Source organism: Heterodontus francisci, chromosome 9 (genome assembly GCF_036365525.1).
Source record: "Heterodontus francisci isolate sHetFra1 chromosome 9, sHetFra1.hap1, whole genome shotgun sequence".
NCBI classification, from domain to species: Eukaryota; Metazoa; Chordata; class Chondrichthyes; order Heterodontiformes; family Heterodontidae; genus Heterodontus; species Heterodontus francisci.
Window position 1 is genome coordinate 55113071 of NC_090379.1, and position 22259 is coordinate 55135329.

General features: G+C 43.2%; 1 protein-coding gene across 4 annotated transcripts in view; it reads left to right on the forward strand.

Moving 5' to 3' along the window:
• The first annotated feature begins 18175 nt into the window (after positions 1–18175).
• LOC137373773 (prostaglandin E2 receptor EP2 subtype-like) overlaps positions 18176–22259 on the forward strand; it is a 38454-nt gene continuing 34370 nt past the window's right edge. For all 4 annotated transcript variants that reach the window (XR_010975692.1, XR_010975691.1, XM_068039112.1 and 1 more), the window contains exon 1: positions 18176–19412. Coding sequence is in view for 2 of the 4 variants with exons in the window: in XM_068039112.1 (XP_067895213.1) it covers positions 18633–19412 (780 nt within the window). In the remaining 2 variants the exon portion in view is untranslated. The remainder of the gene's footprint in view (positions 19413–22259) is intronic.

Below are 22259 nucleotides of genomic sequence, written 5' to 3' on the forward strand. Positions count from 1 at the left end.
GGGAACTGGACATGCACCTGCAGCAAGCACCTCCTGTGATCACAGACCAGCTGGACATTTAATGAGTGGGAGCCTTTTCTGTTCAGGAATCTGGCAGGCTGGTCTGTCGGTGTCTTGGCTACATACTTGCAATCAATGACTGACCCCTTGGGCATGCGGGAATCCATCAATGGATTCCCGCAAGCGGCAAAGCCCAATGCTCTCTGTTCCTGCACTGGCCCATCTGTCTTAAAACAGATGTATTTTCTCTTCCTCCGGAATAGGGCATCCATGCCCTTCCTGATGGCACGATGAGCTGCTAACTGCAAGATGCCACCAAGTCTGCTGCTGATCCTTGGAACGACCCGGAAGCAAAAATTTCAGGACCATAGTGACCTTGATGGCTGTAGGTAGGGGACTGCCATGGGATCGACGAGGCCTCAGGTCATTGTGCACCAGAGCACAAACATCTGAGACCATCTGCCTAGATGGGTGCAACCTCCTATGGCACTGGCACTCTATCATTTGCAGTTAGCTTTTTTGTTATTCATTCATGGGATGTGGGCATCGCTGGCCAGGCCAGCATTTATTGCCCATCCCTAATTGCCCTTGAGAAGGCGGTGGTGAGCTGCCTTCGTGAATCGCTGCAGTCCATGTAGGGTAGGTACACCAACAGTGCTGTTAGGAAGGGAGTTCCAGGATTTTGACCCAGCGACAGTGAAGGAATGGCGATATAGTTCCAAGTCAGGATGGTGTGTGGCTTGGAGGGGAACTTGCAGGTGGTGGGGTGCCCGTGCATTGCTGCTCCTGTCCTTCTAGGTGGTAGAGGTCGCGGGTTTGGAAAGTGCTCTCTAAGGAGCCTTGGTGTGTTGCTGCCACTGTGCGTCGGTGATGGAGGAAGTGAATATTTGTGGACTCTTAGGTAGTACACCCGATTTCTTGGGTAGTGCCTTCTTCCCCTTGCAGCCCCTCAACCTGCTCCTCTGGCCTCCTCCTATCCAGGAGTTTGCATATGCTGAAGCTCCTCCTGGCTGCTCTGTCCAATGTCAGAGTAGCCTGTTCCCATCTGACCTCCCTCAGCTGGCGCATATTTGCTCATGAGGTCTTCCCCTGCCAACCCCAGCTGCCCAAGTGATGCCAGTAGCCTCACGTCCCTCTCCAGATTCCTACCACACACCACTGCTGAATGCAAGTCTTTCAGCTCCAGCAATGGCTACTCTGTGGCACTTTTTAAGCAGCTGAGGTTTATTCTGGGCTTCTATAATATGTTAAACAGCCCTTCCAATAGCCCTCATGGCCCCCGGTAGTGTGCATGACTTACACCCTGCCATGTTCCAGACAAGGCATTTTCCTTATGCATTCCTATTGAAACACTGTTCCTGACATGCCTTTCAATGAGCACCTCAATGAGCTCCACAGGCAATTAATTGGAGGTATTCAGACCTCCCGTTCATTCCCTCCTGGCTTCCCTTTAAAAATTGCTTCAAATTCCAGAGGCGGTGGGAATCAGTGCTGAGCTCCGAGAACACGATTTTCTAATTGTATGCGCACACGCTCCTGCACCTACCAGCATTTCAAAATTCAGCCCACGGATTAATCAAAGACAGTCAGCATGAATTTGTTAGGGGAAGTTTGTGCCTGACTAACATGATTGAATTTTTTGTGGGCAGTGCATTTGATGTAATCTATATGGATTTTAGCAAGGCTTTTGATAAGGTCCGATATAGCAGACTGGTCACAAAAGTAAAAGCCCATGGGATCCAAGACAAAGTGGCAAGTTGGATTCAAAATTGACTCAAGGGAGGAAGCAAAGGCTCATGGGTTATGGTTGTTTTTGTGACAGGAAGGCTGCTTCCAGTGGTGTTCTGCAGGGCACAGTATTAGGACCCTTGCTTTTTGTGGTATATATCAATGATTTGGACTTGAATGCAGCGGGTATGATTAAGGAGTTGGCAGATAACACAAAAGTTGGCTGTGTGGTTGATAATGGAGAAGAAAAGTGTAAATAACTCTATGACTCTATCAATGGACTAGTCAGGTGGCCGGAAATGTGGCAAATGGAGTTCAAACCAGAGAAGTGTGAGGTAATGCAGTTAGAAGAATGAAACATAAAAGATTCTGAGGGGGCTAGATAGGGTGGATGCTGAGATGAAGTTTCCCCTTTTGGGAATTTAGAACTAAGGGCACGGTTTAAGAATAAGGAGTTGCCCATTTAAGGTGGAGATGAGGAAGATTTTCTTTTCTCAGAGGGTTGTGAATCTTTAGAGTTCTCCATTCCAGAGAACTACATAGGCAGAGCCATTGAATATATTAAAGGCTGAGGTAGATAGATTGGGAGTCTATAGGGGAGTCAAGGGTTATGGCATAAAAATGTAGTTGAGGCCAGGATCAGATCAGCCATGACATTGAATGGTGGAGCATGCTCACGGGCCATATGGCCTAATCCTGCTCTTATTTCCTATGTTTATAGAGAGTCATAGAGTTATTGCAGCACAGAAAGAGGCCATTCGGCCCAAAGAGTCCATGCTAGCTCTCTACAGAGCAATCCAATCAGTCCCATTCCCCTGCTTTATCCCCGTTGCCCTGCAAGTTTATTTCCCTCAAGTGCCCATCCAATTTCCTTTTGAAATCATTCACATCTCCACTTCCACCACCCTCAGAGGCGATGAGTTCCAGGTCACTACCACATGATGCGTAAAAAAAGTTCTTCCTCACATCCCCCTGCATCTCTTGCCCAAAACCTTAAATCTGTGTCCCCTAGTCCTTGTCTTTTCTTCATCTACCTTACATAAACCTGTCATAATCTTGTGCATCTCTATCAAATTTCCCCTCAATCTCCTTTGCTCCAAAGAGAACAACCCCAGCTTCTCCAGCTTAACATTGTAGCTAAAATCTCTCACCCTTGGAATCATTCTGGTAAATCTCTTCTGCACCCTCTCAAGGACCCTCACATCCTTCCTAAAATGTGATGAGCAGGACTGGATGCAATACTCTAGTTGTGGTCTAACCACAGTTTTATAGAGGTTCAGCATAACTTACCTGCTTTTGTACTCAATACTTCTACTTAAGAAGCCCAAGATCCCATATGTTTTGATAACTATCAATAGGTTCTACCACCTTCAAAGGTCTATGGACATGAACTCCCAGGTCCCTCTATCCCTGTACACTCCTTAGAACTGTGCCATTTACTCGATAATGCCTCTCTCCTATACCTCTGCCAAAAGACATCACTTCACACTGGTATGTATTAAATTCCATCTTCCACTTGTCTGCCCATTCTGCTAGTTTATCTATGTCTTGTTACAGGCAGTTTGTAACATCCTCACTGTTTTGCACTGCTCCAAGTTTGATATCATTGGCAAATATTGAAATTTTTCTTTGTATTCCAATATCCAAGTACTTTATATATATCAAAAGAGCAGTGGTCCCAGCAGTGAACCTTGGGAAACACCACTGTCTACCATACTCCAGTCTGAAAAGCAACCATTTACCATGACTTGCTGTTTTCTGTCCTCAAGCCAGTTTTTTTTAATCCAAGTTAATCCTATTCCATGTGCTTCAATTTTGTCAACCAGCCTTTTATGTGGTACTTTGTGTCATGCTAGGCCCTGCACCTTCCAAGAATGAGGCACATTAATTTTGTCATGAACATTGATTTTAAACTGTTATTGGAGTGAGGGGAGGACTTGTTGAACAGATTGGCAGTGGCTGGAAGGGATGGATGCATATTGGCAGATGGTGCTTGGAAGGACAAAGCAGCCATTCCCTGACATTCAACCCACAATAGATTTTTGATCACCAGACATTGAAGGTGGTTCCAAGTTGACTGTTAAGTTGGCCGAATACACAAACAGACATGGTCAAACTAGCAAGTCATATGACTAACCTGCTGGGCAACCTGAGTTTATTGAATTTGTACAAACAGTTTGGGCAGTGTCTGTTTGCTCCGGGACTGAAAAGATCTCTCTCCTGTCTGCTCCCATCTCTTTCTCACAAGCCTCTGAATCCACTGAAGACACATGAACCCAAAGAGAGAAAAGTCTCCGACAGTGAATAAGGTTTAAGAAGAATACTGGGCCCCAATGAAAAGCAAGATCTACCTACCTATAGGAGCCCAGAGAACCTAAACAAGAACTCTTCAGATATTGCCTCAAACCTTTCCACTTTATTTTTTCTTCTGTTCTTTTCTGTCTCTATTTGCATGTTTGTATCGCGTATACATGCTAGCATGGGGCGCGGCATGTATCCATAGACGTTAACCGAATTAAAGTTTAAGTTTAATAAATTTCAACCTTTCTTCTTTAAACCTAAGAAAGCCTGTTTGTGCTGGTTTCTTTGCCTTATAATTGGAAAGCGGTGAACAAGGATTCACCAAGAGGGAGCTAAAAACATGGTGTGTTTAAAATTAAACCCTGTTACAGCAAGACCAGGTGATGGCTGAAAGGGAACCCTTTGTCTCACCTGGTTGTAACATTTATAAAATGCTTTCTTAAAATCCATGTAGATAACATCCATTGCTTTCCCTTCATCAAGGCTCTCTGCTCTTAAACAAAAAATTCAATTAGATTAGTCAAGCATGATCTACCCTTTACAAATCCGTGCTGGCTTGCCTTAATTAACTCAAACCTCTCCAAGTGCTAGTTGATGTTTTCCTTGATTATTGTTTCTAAAACCTTACCCATCACTGATGTTAAACTGACTAGCCTGCAGTCACTAGGAATATCCTTACACCTTTTCTTGAATAAGGCTGTCACATTGGTCACTCTCCAATCCTCTGGCACCTCCTCCACATCTAGGAAAGATAGGAAAATTATGGCAAACCTTTCTGTTATCTCCACTCGCACTTCCTTTAGCAACCTGAGATGCAAGCCATCCAGACCAGGCGATTTATCCACTCTAGGCATAGGCAGTTTTCCGGTATATTCTGCCTATCAATTTTCAGGTTAACTGCTATTCTATTCTCATATTCTCTCTTTGCCAGTCTTATTTTCCTCTTCATTTCCCCTCTCAACTTATTGTATTTGGCCTGGTTCTCGCTTGAAAAATTCACCTGGCATGCATCATACACCCTCTTTTTTGTTTCATCATATTCTCTATCTCCTTCATCATCCAAGCTTTGTTTCCCTTACCTTTGTTCTTGTTGGAATGTACCTAGCCTTTTCCATGAAACAGCTCCTCCTTAAGGATCGTCCATTGTTTCGTTACAGTTTTTCCTGTTAATCTTTGATTCCATTTTACCCTGCGAGATCCCCTCTAATCCCATTGAGGTTAGCCCTCTTCCAATTTAGGAGTTCTACTTTAGAATGTTTCTTGCTCTTGGCCATTGCTAATCTAAACCTTATGATACAATGATCACTCTATGATCACTCTTACCCAAGTGATCCCCCACAAACACTTGGTTCACTTGGCTGACCTCGTTTCCTAGCATTATATCCAGCAATGCCTCCTTCCTAGTTGGACCGAGAACATACTGGTCAAGAAAATTTTCCTGAACAGACTTCAGAAATTCCTTCCTTTCCTTACTCTTTATCCCAATTGATATGTGGGTAATTAAAGTCCCCCAATATCACCATTCTATAGTTCTTGCACATCTTTGTGATTTCCCTGCAGATTTGCTGCTCTATCTATCTCTCTCTCACACACTATTTGGAGGCCTGTAGAATACCCCAGTAGTGTGATCATCCCCTTTTTACTTCTCAAGTCTAACCAAATGGATTCTGTCTTTGCCCCGTCAAGGACATCCTCCCTTTCCAACAATACAATGACTTCCCTAATCAGTACTGCCATCTCATCTCCCTTTTTCCCTTCCCTATCTTTTCTGAACATTTTGTATCTTTGAATATTAAGTGCTCAGTCCTTACCGTTTTTAAGCTATGTTTACATTATTGTCACTACATCATATTCCTACGTGGCTATTTTGTGCTTGTAATTCATCAACCTTATTCACCACACTTAGTGCATTTACATATATGCATTGTAACTTGTCTTTGTATTCCTCATAGTCCTTCTTAGTCTGCTGCTATATAATATGGCACTACTTCCTTCTCTTGTACTATCCAACGCTCTCACTTCCTTCTGCACCTTATTCCTCTTTTCTACCTCTATATGCTGGTGCCCACCCCTCTGCCAATTTGGTTTAAACCCTCCCCAATCACACTTCTGAACCGTCCCACGAGCACATTGATCCCAGTCATGTTGAGATACAACCCATCCCTTTTGAATAAGTGCCTCCTGCGCCAGACCAGGTCCCAATGTCTCAAGAATCTGAAGCCCTCATCCTGCACCATTGCCTCAAGCCATGCATTGATCCTCCTTATCTTCCTATTTCTACTCTTGCACTGACACTGGGAGAATCCAGAGATTACTACCTTCAAGGTGCTACTTTTTAACTTCCTCCCTAGCTCCTGAAAATCTGTTCAAAGGACCTCAGTACCTGCTATCTCTATGTTGTTGGTACTGACGTGTACCACAAATTCTGGCTCACTCCCTTCCTCTTACAGAGTATTCTGCACCCTCTTCATGATGTCCTTTACTGTAGTACTATTGAGGCAACACACCTTGCAGGAGTGACAATGATGATCACAGGAATGCTTGTTGGTCTTCCTAACTATGGATTCTGCTTTAACAACTGCATTTCTACTCTCTGCTGTTTCCTGCTGTGTAGTCCCTTGCCCATTGGTTTTATGGTCTGGACTACACTCCTTCAAAATGTCGTCACTCCCAAAAGTCTCCAAAGCTGAGTACCGGTTTAAGAGTGACATACACCCCAAGTTCTGCATCTTCTGTCTTTTCCTGCTCTTCCGGATGGCCACCCATCTACTGTCCTGAACTGTCAGTACCTGTGGGGTGACATCCTGGAACGTTAGATACAGGAAACTCTCAGCCTCCCTGATGAATGCAGTTGGCCCTCAAGTTTGGAAATCCTCAGCTTAAGCTGAAGCAACTGGAGACACTTCCTACATACGTGGTCCCCCAAGACACATTAAATAACCTGAAGTTCCCAAATAGTACGGGAATTGCTAGCAACAGGTTTCAGTTGTCAATTCATGATCTAAGAAAAAAAATCTCGATTTTCGCTTCTATAATCTAGTTAGTACCTTTTTATAAACTATTAATTTTAATTAATGCCACTAGACCTGTTCTGTTAAACTAAGCTGTAAATTCAATGCAGTACTTTACAGTTTCCTGGTCCTAGTTCAAAACACTGCCCTAGTTCAGAGTGAAGAAAAGACTTAAAACTCACCAACCAATCACCTAGCTACTGTCCTCTGATATCACTCCTTTCTTTTCTTGGAAAATGCCGAGGAAGGTCCGCTTTTCCCCCACTCTGATTTATCAGCCGCTGCTGCTGCCGCCTCATATGTTCTTATTATGATCACTAACACCAAAATGTTCTCCCACTGATACCCTTTCCACTTGCCCAGCTTCATTTTGTAAAACTAAATCCAGAACTGCCCTGTCTCTTGTTGGGCTTGCTATATACTGACTAAAAAATTACTCCTGAATGCACTTTACGAATTCTGCTCCCTCTATATCTTTTTATAATGATTTTATCCCAGTTAATGTTAGGGTTGTTGAAATCCCCTACTGCCCTATTGTTTCTGAAATTCTCAACAATTTGCTTACATATTTGCTGTTCTACCTTCCTCTAACTCTTTGGGGGTCTACGGTACACTCCCAGCAGTGTGACTGCCCCTTTTGTGCTCCTCAGTTCAACCCATATGGCCTCATTTGATGCTCCTTCCAGAAGAGGGTTGTTCAAAGTACGGCCCGCGGGCCACGATCCGGCATGCCTAAGGTCTTCATCCGACCCGTGGATATGAACTTTTCCTAGGGCTGTTCTTCATCCTCACCGTGACTGGAGATGGGAAATTTCCCTTTGTCTTCTTACAGAGCGGCCTTTTTAAAAACATCACACTGTCCATTTCACAGCAATTTCCCAACAGACTCAGGGTTTTCCAGCAGGTTCTAACGTTTTTTTAAAAAAGCCTGCCAGAAAATCCCGAATCTGTTGAGAAGTGGCTGTTCCCGATGTCAGCAGCTGTCGGCTGTGAAACTGACAAGGCGATGTTTTTAAAAAGAACCAACCGACCATCTTCTGAGCGTTCCACTCTCTGCAACTGTGTGGGAGAGAGAGGGGCAGAAACAGGGAGAGAGGGGAACAGATAAAGCTCGAGAGAAAGGGAGACAGAGAGAAAGAGAGAGGGAGAGAGAGAGGACAGAGAAAGAGAGGGGCCAGACAGATAGAGAGGGGGGACAGAGAGAGAGAAAAAGGGGGACAGAGAGAGCAAAATGGGAGACAGGGGAGAGAGACAGAGAGAGAGAGGGGGAACAGAGAGAAAGGGGGGAACAGAGAGACAGGAGGGAGAGAGACCAGGGAACACTGAGTGGGGAACACTGAGTGGGGAGCAAGGAACACTGGAGGCATGGGGATGGAGAGAGAGGAGGGAGTGATACAGAGAGAGGGCGGTGGAGAGGGACAGAGAGATGGGGGAGAATGAGACAGAGAGAGAGGGGAGAAGGATTCAGAGAGAGGCAGAGAGGGAGACGGAAAGACAGATAGACAGAGAGCGGGAGAGAGAGAGAGAGCGGAGAGGGGGTTAGAGAGTCAAAGAGGCATTTCCTTATGGCACAGAAGGAGGCTATTCTGTCCATTGAGCCCATGTTGGCTCTCCAAGGAGCTATGCAGTCAGTCCCACTCCCTGACTCAATCCCCATAGCCATGACTGTATTGAATGGCGGAGCAGGCTTGATGGCCATATGGCCTACTCTTGCTCCTATTTCTTGTTTTCTTGTGTGATTTGGCTCGTCTTGGGGAAAAGGCATGCATTGCAGGCCCGGTGAAGAAGGTGTTTTGACTCTTGAAGTGTAGTGAGGTAGATTGGATAGCTGGAGTCATATATCGAAGTCGTAGGATTCTCTTGAAGAGGTGGAATTTTCAGCGGGTCATGAAGTTAGTTGCTTATAGACTGATTACTCGCAGGTCGGTATTCTGTACAGGTGGACTTGAAAAGGACAGTTTTGCAGACTTTAAGATGTTACAGCCTCCAGTTCTTTTAAGGCACAATGGTACTGCCTGGTCTGCTTCTTTCTGCAGTCTGTACTTTAAAAGATTTTTAAAAGGAGACCAATATGGCTGCCCCACCCGGTGACTTCTCACAGTTCCTTTTCCAAATATGGTGGGGGTCTAGGTTGATTAGCCTCACCCTGTTTATTGTTCTAAGCTGTTCATCCTGAGGAGGGTTCTTTGTTTCAGGAGAAAACCATTCAATTCAGGAATGTGTCCCTGTGGTTTTAGGACGGGCATTGATGACACCTCTTAGTTTGGAAGGTATTCTTTTCCAAAGTGATTCCTGACAACACAACGGGCCACTGGTGTCATCAGAGCATGCCAAGTTGCGCACATGCGCAGCTACATCTTGCCAGGACTAAGTGGTGTGTGCACGGGATGACGTCATCGCACAACGCCAACGCCATCGCGTATCCGCGCCTGGTCCATCCATCTTTGTGCATGCGCAATAAAGCATCATCAGGAATCCAGCCACCCACTCGACTGGAGGAAGCAACTGAAGAGGAGACTTTGAGGCTGGAGACCTCTCCAACTCGCTCCAGACTTCATAGGACCTAGGCTCATTGCATATTTTCAATACTTCTGCAGGAGACCAGGTTTCTTCAGTTGGATGTATCACCTGAACCTTTTGTCCCAAATGTTGTCTAGGTAGCTCTGCACCCATATTTCTATCATATATAGGCTTCATCCTCTCCTGTTTTCACAAAGCTTCTCTTGCACTTCAGAAAACTTGGACAAATGATGGCGAGGCAGTGTGACTCTCACTTGTCTCCCAAACATCATTTCTGTTGGCGACGGTACAACCATGTCCAAAGGTGTTGCTTGCAGGTACACCATGGCATGACCTCTGGAACCCCCTATGGTGTTGAATTTGTCGTGGTAATTCAGCTGCAAACACGGATTAACCTGATACGTTTGTTGCTGGAACCTTCTGTTGTCATTGATGTATCGGAGATCCCGTGAATGGTTGCAATGTTCAGTTCCGTGCACGATGATAACCCTGCTACCACTGGTCCACTTGTGTCCACTGGGTAGAAAACCTATGGTGACCTTGCAGATCTGCCGTAACTGCACCTCAATGTTCTTATGCCAGTGCAATGAAGGGGTGATCTGCTGTACGCTGATAATCTGGCCATTGTAGTTTGCACCATTGACTCCCAACAGTCGAAGTACATGTCCTTTAAGATCCTAACTGATAATATGCTTGCACTTGCCCAAGTGTCAATCTTGTGTTTGATGCTTTTCTTTGGACATATTATCGTAATTGAAGCAAATGCTTCAGATTACGTTACAGCACCAGCACATTGTGTCATATTCACGACATGGAAAGCGCGTTCATTTTCAATTAGAAGATCTTCCCTGTTAAACTTTTCACCCTGGTCTGTCTTATCGCTGACTTCATGTATGTGCTTGCATCTCTGCTGCGTTCTGGCGCATTCCTTGTTGCTGCCAGTATGCGGTGCATATAGAGTCATAGAGTCGTACAGCATAGAAACAGGCCCTTCGGCCCACCGTGTCCATGCCGACCGTGCAGACCATAATGCCTGTCCATACTAATCCCACCTGCCTGCATTAATTCTATATCCCTCTATGCCTTTCTCATTCAAGTACCTGTCCAGATGCCTCTTAAATATTGCTAGTTTTCCTGCCTCCATCACCTCCTCAGCCAGCTCATTCCAGATACCCACTATTCTTTGTGTGAAAAATTTTCCCCTTTAAACCTCCTCCCTCTCACCTTAAATCTATGCCCTCTAGTTTTACTCACCCCTACCATGGGAAACAGACTCTGGCTATCTACTCTATCTATGCCTCTCATCATTTTATATACCTCTATCATGTCCCCTCTCAGCCTCCTTCGCTCCAAGGAAAACAGACCCAGCCTATCCAATCTCTCTTTATAACTCAAGCCCTCCAAACCAGGCAACATCCTAGTGAATCTTTTCTGCACCCTCTCTAGCTTAATCACATCTTTCATGTAGTGCGGCGACCAGAACTGCACACAGTACTCCAAATGTGGCCTAACCAACGTTATGTACAACTGTAACATGACGTCCCAACTCTTGTACTCAATGCCTCGGCCAAGGAAGGCAAGCATGCCATACGCCTTCTTCACCACCCTGTCTACCTGTGTTGTCACTTTCAGGGAACTATGTACTTGCACCCCAAGGTCTCTCTGTTCAACAACACTCCCCAGGGCCCTGCCATTCACTGTATATATCCTGCCCTGGTTCAACTTCCCAAAATGCATCACTTTGCACTTGTCTGTGTTAAATTCCATTTGCCAATCCCTTGCCCACTTTCCCGGTTGATCTATATCCTGTTGTAATCTTAGACAACCTTCTTCACTGTCCACTATACCACCAATTTTGGTGTCATCTGCAAACTTACTAATCATACCCCTTACATTCACATCCAAATCATTAATATATATGACAAACAACAGAGTGCCCAGCACCGATCCCTGCTGCACACCACTGGTCACCAGCCTCCAATCTGAAAAACAACCCTTCACAACCCTCTGCCTCCTATCACCAAGGCAATTTTGTATCCAATTGGCTAGCTCACCTTGGATCCCATGTGTTCGAACCTTCCGGACCAGCCAACCATGCGGGACCTTGTCAAAGGCCTTGCTAAAGTCCATGTAGACAACGTCCATCGCCCTGCTCTCGCCAATCCTCTTGGTCACCTCCTCAAAAAACTCAATCAAATTCATGAGCCATGATTTCCCACGCACAAAGCCATGCTGACTATCCCTAATCAGACCTTGCCTTTCCAAATGCATACAAATCCTGTCTCTCAGAATCCCTTCCAATAACTTTCCCACCACTGATGTAAGGCTCACCGGCCTGTAGTTCCCTGGCTTATCCCTGCTGCCCTTCTTAAATAAATGCACACATTAGCTATCCTCCAGTCTTCCGGTACCTCACCCGTGGCTAACGATGATACAAAAATCTCTGCCTGGGCCCCAGCAATCTCCTCCCTTGCTTCCCATAGCATCTTAGGATACACCTGGTCAGGCCCTGGGGAATTATCCACCTTAATGCACTTCAAAACCTCCAACACCTTCTTTTTGTAATGTTGATATTGCTTGCTGGGTTGTCTGCTCATGATATCTGAACCCGATTTCCAGCAGTGGTGCACCCAATGTCTTCTTAGACCACATGTCTTGCAAAGGTCTCGGAATGCAGGACAGCTTCACTGTAGGTGCAGCAGACCACACTTCCCACATGTTTTGTTTGGTTTTTGAACCTTGGTCACTGCGTCGATACTTGTAGTTACATATAATGCCTGTAGATATCGTCGTCCAGTCACAATGGCTTTGCATTTTCTTCTGTTTTAACAAAGTGTCAATGCTGTGACCTTTCTTTTGTCCAAAAGGTCTTTTTGGCACATTTCTATTGGTGTCACGGCTATGGCCAGCTCCATAATCCTCTCAGACAGCTGTTATTAAAAATTGGCTTTTCCTTTAAAAAGTGATCATTGTGCGGTAAAATGGCTGTCGAAGGCCAATTAACCTGGCTCTGTATATTCAAACGGTTTTACTATCTGATAAGGACAAAAGGATACATTCCAAGTTAAGAGGTGTCAATTGCCCTGATCCTGAACCCATCAAGAGATATTTTTGAATTGAATGGGTTCTCCTGAAAAATAGGTGTGAAGTAGCCACATCCTGGGCAATTGTTGGTCACCACAGGGAGGGGGCACAACATCTCCCAACAGAGGCAAGTTGTGAGAGAATTTTAACCTTAAAAAGTAGCTCTGTGGAGAGAGAGGGAAAAATTCAGATCAAAATCAGCAAACGCATGTCCAACTTAGAGCTGAGATCTCCAGCAAAATAAAAAGGTGTGCTGCTGTAAATTCTACACTTCAATTTGTGCAGCAGAGAACTGAATGTGATCACCATCTCCAGACTGAAATCACAACCAACAGGAAAATCTATGAACAACCCAGTCCATGAACCCTGAACATCTGCCTCACTTCAAACCACTTTTCCTCTCTATCTATCTCTTGTATGTGCGCATGAGTGAATGCATGTGTGGGTGCAGTTGCGACAGATGAATGAATATTGCTCAATAATTAATTTTCTGTTTTAAACCTACAAGAAAACCTGTTATTGTCTGTATATTTGGCAAATAAAACACAAACGGGTTAAAATCCAAGTAACAAAATCACTTGCTGCGGTCAGTTGGGAGTTGAACAGTAGGAACCACCCACACCCCTCACCACCTAACCATAATAGGGGTGAGAATGTAACTTTGGTGGTGGTAGGGGGGGGGGGGGGCGGGTGTGGGAATTGAGAATGTAACTTTGAGGGGGGGGGTGAGAATGTAATGAGGACTGAGAATGTAACTTGGGGGTGGTAAATTAATTTGGGAAATGAGAATGTAATTTGAGTGTGGGGGGAGGGGGAGATGAAAATGTAAATTGGTGTGAGAATGTATTGTCTATTCACTGAGTAAATCTAACATAAGTCTTACTGTAGGCAGCCATTGTGAATAGCCATTTACACCTCCCCAACGGTTAGGGCAGCACGGAGGCAATATACAATACACAAATTATTCAGCCAGTTCAATACACTAGCTCAACCAGTTCAATACACTACTCTCGCTCTGCACTTAAAAAAAAAACTCATAACTTACATTGTAAAATGATACATGAACATAATTTCCCAGAATACAATAGCAATACCTTGGAGTTGAACAGGTTGGGTTGCATGCTTGTGTTAATGTAATCACAACTAAATATCTATGACCAATATTTCCAGAGAAATTTACATGTTAAATTTGTTTTTCCTTAACACTAGTATGTCTTTAACATCATCATCTGACAAAAAGTAATGGAAATAACAACTTATTGCTTCCTTGTCCTACATACTTTCAATTAATCAATCTGGCTTCTTTTTCTTTCTGTCTGTGTATCTTCTTCCATTTCCGTTAACTTGACTCTGCTCTCGCAACATCTCAGACTGTGTCAATCCTGAACTTTGACTTTGACTACCAACTCCACTTAATGTTTGGGACTGTGAAATTGATTGATTCATCTTAATCAAAGACCCTGACTCACTTTGCTCTACTGGTGGATTCTGTGAAATTGGCAAACTTTCATTTTCTTCACAGCTTGCACATTATTTCTGACTTTCACTTGGAACTGTAGGAATTTGGACTATAGGACGTTTCTCATGCTCTTCCTTTATCAGATTTCATCTTTCAAGAAAATGATCTACATGACATTGACGGAGCCTCTCTCCAATCCTCACTAGATATTTGAATGCACCTAGTCTTTTGACAACAACTCCATACACATACTGCTCCTTATCATTTTGGTGGCCTTTCACCATGACCTTCTGACCTGCACTGAACTCTCTAAGTTTCATAACCTGAGGATCATGACTCATCTTCATTCTGTCTTGCTTTTCTCTTACTTTGCTATTGAGGTCAGGCTTAAGCAAACTAAACCTTGTCTTAGGAGTGTGTTTAAACACTAACTCATAAGGTGAGCAACCTGTTGTAGACTGTGGGGTTATTCCGCAAGAGAACAGAAAATTATTTAGCCTGTGTTAAAGAGAAACATGGAAATTACTGCCTAGCTTGACATCTAGCAAATACATCTGCAACGACCTCTTCACAATTTGTACACTTCTTTCTGCAGCACCATTTGATGCTGGGTGATATGGTGGTATTAGAGTGTGTTTAACTCCATTCTCACTCAGAAATATTTCATACCCTTCTGAAGTAAATTTGAGATGACTCTCTGCCACCAACACTTCTGGCAACCCATAAATTGCAAACCAGCTTCTCATCTCAGTAGTTTTGGGACTTGTGATATTGGGCATAGACTCAATATTTTTCCACTTACTTTGCTATTGACCAAAACAAAATATTCTTTCCCTTCCACTTCAAAGAAATCGACGTGTATTCATTCCCACAGTTTTCTTGTGTTTAACCAGGGAATAAAAGGAACCTTGGTTAGATCATTTCTCATCTGAGACACACTTCACAACTTTTCACCAACTCTTCAATATCTCTATCTTCCTTTGGATACCAAAAATAGTTTCTTGCTATTCCTTTCATATATCTGTGCGCTCTTGATGAAGTTTCTCTAACAATCTCTCTCTAAACCTTGGCAGAATAATGACTCTTAAACCCCATAGGAGCCAGCCTTGATCTACACTCAGTTCATTTTCTATGTGTAAATACTCCTGCAATTTCTCATCATCACACTTTTTAGACCAGCCATTTATAACATAATTGAGTACTTTACCGAGCACCACATCCTTGCTAGTTTCTTCAGAAATTTCTCCAGCAGACACTGGCATGTCATTTGTATATGTAAAATAATTCACAGGTAACTCATTTGCTAAAAATGAATCAGCCTTCATTTCCTCAATGTCTGACATACTCTTACTGATAAAGAACATAAGGACATAAGAAATAGGAGCAGGAGTAGGCCATTCAGCCCCTCAAGCCTGCCTGCCATTCAATAAGATCATGGCTGATCTGTCCTTGGCTTCAACTTCTCTTTCAGGCCTGCTCCACATAACCCTCGACTCCCCGAGATTTCAAAAATCTATCTACCTCCTCCTTAAATTCATTTAGTGACCTAGCTTCCACAACTCTCTGAGGTAGAGAATTCCAGAGATTTACCACCCACCTTCGCATCTCAGTTTTAAATGTGTGCCCCTTTATTCTGTAACTATGAGATTCCCCCACCAGTGGAAACATGTTCTCAAGATCTATCCTGTCAAGTCCCCTTAAAATCTTATATATTTCAATCAGATCACCTCTCATTCTTCAAACTCCAATGAATAAAGGCCTAACCTGTTTAGCCGTTCTTGATAAGACAGCCCCTTCATCCCAGGAATCAGCCTAGTGAACTTTTTCTGAACTGCTTCCAATGCTAATATATCCTTCCTTAAATACGGGGACCAAAACTGTACACAGTACTCCAGGTGTGGCCTCACCAACACCCTGTACAGTTGTAACAAGACTTCCCTATTTTTAAACTCTAACCCCCTAGCAATAAAGGCCAAAATTCCATTTGCCTTCCTAATTACTTGTTGGACCTGCATGCTAACTTTTTGTGTTTCATGCACAAGAACACCCAGATCCCTCTGTACTGCAATATATTATAGTCTTTCTCCATCAAAAATAATAATCTGCCTTTTTATTCTTCCTATCAAAGTGTGTGACCTCACACTTTCCCACGTTGAACTCCATCTGCCAAGTTTTTGCCCACTCACTTAACCTATCTATATCCCTTTGCAGATTATTTGTGTCCTCATCACAACATGCCTTCCCACCTATTTTTGTATCATCCTCAAATTTGGATACACTACACTCTGTCCCTTCCTCCAAGTCATTAATATAGATAGTAAATAGCTGAGGCCCTAGGACCGATCCTTGTGGCACCCCACTAGTTACGTCTTTCCAACCTGAAAAAGACCATTTGTCCCAACTCTCTGCCTTCTGTGTGTTAGCCAATCCTCAATCCATGCCAATACATTACCCCCAATACCCTGAGCTCCTATTTTGTACAATAATCTTTCATGTGGCACCTTATCGAAGTCCTTCTGAAAATCCAAATACACTACATCTACCAGTTCCCCTTTATCCACTCTGCTTGTTATATACTCAAAGAACTCTAACAAATTTGTCAAATATGATTTCCCTTTCATAAAACCATGTTGACTCTGTTTGATTGCATTACTTTTTCTAAATGTCCTGCTATTTCTTCCTTAATAATGGACTGTAGCATTTTCCCAATGACAGATGTTAAACTAATTGGTCTATATTTTCCTGTTTTCTGTCTCCCTCCTTTCTTGAATAGGGGCATCACATTAGCAGTTTTCCAATCCACTGGTACCCTTCCGGAAATTTTTTTTTGATCTCTACTGTAAATAACTTGGCCTGGTTTAAAACTATTTACTTAAGTCAATTTCTTCCCATCAGGGAGAATTTGTTCCCTCCTACTACTACCAATGGCAAATAATAGGATGCATCATCATATTCCACCCTAACACTAATTTCACCTAACAATGGAATACTGTTATTGGAATAACTAGTCAGTTTCAAACCAGTTTTTCATAAGGGAATGTGATTTAGGGATTTCTTGTACTCTCCTTCCGAGATAACAGACACTGCTGTAGCTCTATCAATGATGAAAGTAAGTTGTGAATCTCTGACTTTCATTTTTACGGTGGCTGCTGGAATGATCTCTTTAGCCCTTTTTTCTTGAATGATATGTAAAAAAAAGAATTCAATCCCATCTTCTCGTCATCATTCTGTTGTGTATTCATTGAGTAAATTTAACATTAGTCCTACAGTAGGCAGCCATTGTGAACAGCCATTTCCATCTTCCCAACAGAGAGGGCAGCAGAAAGGCAGTATACAATATACAAAATATGCAGTCAGTTCAATACACTACAGAATACAACATGGGGAAGAGAATGTAACTTGGTTGGGGGGGGGGGGGGGGGAAGTGGGGGAGAGAATGTAATGGAGTGGGGGGGGGGAATGTAACTTTCAAGTAAGAATGTAAATTGGGGTTGAGAATATAACTTGGGAAATGAAAATTTAACTTGGGGGATGAAATTGTACCTTGGGGGTGTGAAGATGTACCTTTGGAGGATGATTATGAATATGTCCATTTTACAGTATATCATTCCTGGATCATGGGTCAAACTAAATCAAGTAACAGAATGAATAAAAAGAGTGACATCCCACAGATATCTTACTGTGCAATGTTGGGTTAGGAGATTTAGAGAACAGTAGTGTGGTGGTAGAGCCCTGAACCCTGGTGACATGTGTTCAAGATCCGTTAGAGGAACTGGGGAATTTTACTTCAGGAAATATCACAATCTGAAATAAATAGATATTGTCACTCATGGCGGCCATGTAACAGACCGATAGTTGTAAAACCCATCTGGTTCACAAGAGAAGAAGATCTGTGGTGTTTATCCAGTCTGGCTTCCATGTAACTGCAGACGCACAGCAAAGTTGTTGACTTTAAACTGTTCTCTGAAATAGCCCACCAAGCAATTAGCAATTCAGCAACGCCCGCATTGAAACAAAATGTCACCCTGAACCTCAGAGGAAGGGTGTTTTATCTGACACCTATGAACAACACATCACCCGGCACGGAAGTGTGTTGCAGTGAGCTGCAAAAGTTCTTTTGATCCGAATTTAAGCGCACCAGTAACTGGGTAGGGTGCCTTCCCATTACAGAGCGAGCTCCCGAGGCTCAAACCTGACAAACTAGGAACATCTCGACACTCACTCTCAGTATTGGCCCTGACTGACGGAATTGACGCATTATCGAAAGCTGCTAGATGTATAAAAGGTTTGTTTGGCTGAGCGCAATTCTCAAAAGCTGATGTGCTTGCCAAGTGAGCGGAGCTCAATTGCCAGCTGGGCTGGGCTGAGTTGGTTTCCTGACACTCAGTTTCAGAAGGGCTGGAACTTGGAGCTGGACTTCTGCAGGAATCTCTCCAACCTCCTGCATGGACTATTTGTATTTTTTAAAAATACTTTTATAGGGGCATTCCCGATTTCTGCCCCAGCCAGTAATAAAACCGGATTAAACGATGACATCTTGTGCAAATTCCAGCACTGTGCATCCACTTGGCAGAGCAGTGGACAGCATCTTGCTCTTCACCACCGGACTGATCGGTAACATCATCGCGCTCGTTATTCTAGGCAAACACAAGAGGAGCAGCAAGCAGCAGCAGGTGTCGGTCTTTTACATTTTAGTCACCGGCCTGGTTCTGACCGACCTGTTCGGGAAATGCTTTATCAGCCCAGTGGTGTTCGTTTCTTACGCCTCCAACCTCACCTTGATAGCTCTGACAGAAACCAACATCCTGTGTGACTACTTCTCCTTCTCCATGTCCTTCTTCGGCTTAGCCTCAATGTTTATCTTGTTCGGCATGGCCCTAGAGTGCTGGCTGTCAATAAGTCACCCCTTCTTTTATGAGGAACATTTTACCAATTGCCGGGCGCTCGTTCTTTTCCCAGTTGTTTACATTTCCTGTCTTTTATTTTGCTCGATGCCGCTGTTGGGTTTTGGAAGCACCAAGCAGTACTGCCCGGGGACTTGGTGCTTCCTTGACATGACCAAGGGGAAAGGGACTTTCTCTGTGCTTTACGCGACTCTCATGGCAATTCTTATCGTCGCCGTGATGCTGTGCAATGTTTCTGTTGCCATTAACTTGACCAAAATGTACCGGAGGCAAAGGCAAAGGAGCAACTCGAACCCGAGTGCCGGCGTCCGCACCAAGCGCTTCACTCACTTCGAAGAGGTGGATCATCTCATCTTGCTGGTTCTAATGAGTATTATCTTCCTCATTTGTTCTCTACCCCTCACGGTAAGTTCTCCATTTCTCCTTTTGGTCCTGTTTATTTGCAAAACACAACAAAGGAAGGGGGAAAAAAAACACCGTTTATATGGGCAAGCACTTGTTGCTCGGAGTATTGTTGAGTCTGCCAATGCCTAACGCGGGAAAGATCCCTTACTTTACACTAGGCAGAAACACTGTTAATAGTGCACAGTTTTGATATACGGTATATTAATGACTGTGACTTTGGTATACAGGGCTCAATTTCCAAGTTTGAAGATGCTCTGAAACTCGGAAACAGTGAGGAGGAGAGTAACACACTTCAGGAGAATATAGACTGAAAAAGATGGTTGCACAGTGGTAATGTCACTGAACTAATAATCTATCAGCCTAGGTTGATCCCTTGGGGGCATGGGTTGTTCAAACCCCACCCTGGCGACTGGTGGAATTTAAATTCAATTGATTTATAAAAATCTGGAATTGAAAGCTAATCTCAATAATGGTGCCATGAAGCTATTATCATTTGTTGTAAAAACCCATCTGGTTCACTAATAGCCTTTAGAGAAGGAAATCTGCTGACCTGCATGTGACTCCAGACCCAAAACTGCCCCCTGAAATGACCTAGCAAGCCACTCAGTTCAAGGGCAATTTGGGATAGGCAATAAATCTGGCCTTGACAGGAATGCCCACATCCCAGGAAAGCATAAGATAAAAAGAATGGGCAAAGAGAAATATGAAGTGGCTCATTCTAGGCAGCAGAATGGGGAAAGATAACATCAACTAAATGGTAAAATAAAAGCAAAATACTGCGGATGCTGGAAATCTGAAACAAAAACAGAAAATGGTGGCTACATCAAGTCTGTCCCAAACAGTCATGATGCAACAAAGCTTTATGACTCCTAGGGTTCCCTCCAACTAGTCTCTTGGCCGAGGTTCTAAAAAAAAAAGATAAAAACACCCTGGCCCAATCTCGGGAAAATACCTGTGAATTCCTCTCCAACCTAGTAATGTAATTGAAAACAAGTCCCAACAAATCGCAATGATGATGAAGTATAAGCTTAAATCCACAGACTTTCTGTTGTTGTTGTAGTAGCTATAGTCCCAAAGAACCATAGGCCCCTCTCCCATTTGAGAGAGACGGTTGGTGATGTATAGATTGAGCATCACCACTCCACAAGTGTGGGGTAAGGTGAGGAGGCAAGCCTACATGAACTATGACAGCCAGTACAGGGATTGAACCCACACTTCTGGCATCCTTTTATATCACACTCTCGCTAGCTAGCCAACTGAGCTAACCAACCCCTCACACATGCTTGCTGTATGCAGTAATTTTAACCACAGTCGGAAACTCATCTAGTTCCTTGTTACAGTGAATCCGCTTGCATCACTTATTGCAAGTATCAACAACGCCCTGCTTAAAGAAAAATCTGTTCCCATCTAACCTATTTCAATGCTTGTGTGGCTTATAGGCATTGTCCCTTATTATCGATAACCTAACTAACCCAGATAGTCTATCCACATAGATGCAATAAATTCAAGTTCTTTCTTTCTAACTAAGGGCTTTTAAGCTGGGGGTCATCCTACTATCACTCCTTTGTACTTTATCCAGAGGTTCAATATCACGCACCACTTGAGGAGCAAAATTGGACACAGCATTCTAAACAAAGTCTAACTAGATTTTTCTACAGCACTGTAGTCCTCTTAGTTTTATGCTAATTGTTCTATATATCCATCTTCATACTTTATTTGTCTTGGCAATAACCTCGCGGCACTAATCATGCAGCTTGAGAAACTATTATATTGTAATGCCTGGATCTCTTTCCCACTCAGTGTAGGAGCAATAGACTAGGAACTTACTTCCCTATTTGTCGATTGTTAGCTGTGCAGAAGTTACGAGAATCTGTTATTAGGGATAGAGTGACTGATAATTTGGACAAATATGAACTAATCAGACAGAGCCAGCATGGTTTTGTAAATGGTAAGACATATCTAATGAAGCTAGTTGAATTTTTTGATGAGGTAACTAACATGGTAGATAAGGGTGTGCCTATGGATATTATTTATATTGATTTCTAAAAGACATTTGACAAGCTTCCACATAAGAGACTGTTAATAAAATTGAGAGCGATTGAATATGTATTCAGTTGGATAGGGAATTGGTTAGGAGATAGAAATGGGTATGTGCTCAAATTGGTAGATATGGTCAGCGGTGTCCCCGAGGATTTATACTGGGGCATCAGCTTTTCACTATATTTATAAATAATTTGAAGGAATAGAGAACTGTCTATCTAAGTGTGCTGATGACACTTGCAGAGTAAATTGTGTAGATAAGAGCAGAAAGTTGCAAAGGGACATTTATAAATTAAATGAGTGGGCAAAACTGTGGCAGATGGACTTCAATGTGCGAAAGTGTGAGTCCATTCACTCTGGATATAAGATAGATCAGAGTATTTTCCAAATAGCAAGAAGCTGTGGATGAGCAGAGAAATTTAGCTGTTCAAGTACAGAAATTACTTAAAAGTGAGTGGACAGCTACAAAAAATAATTTAAAAGGTTAGTGGCAGGTTGGCCTTTATCTCCGGAGGACTGGAATACAAAGGTGTGTAAGTTATATTACAGCTGAACAGAGCTGTAGTTCGACCCCCATCTCATGTGCTGCAATAAGTTCTAGGCAGGAAGGATGCATCAGCCTTGGAAATGGTGCAGTGCACATTCACCAGAATGATACAAGTGATACATAGACTAAGATTGTAATCCCTTGAATATGAAATATTAAGGGGCAATTTAATTGTGGTGTTTAAGATGATCAACGAAGTTAATAGGATAAATAGAGGGAAACTATCTTCTCTGTTGAGGGAGTCCAGGATATGTGAGCAT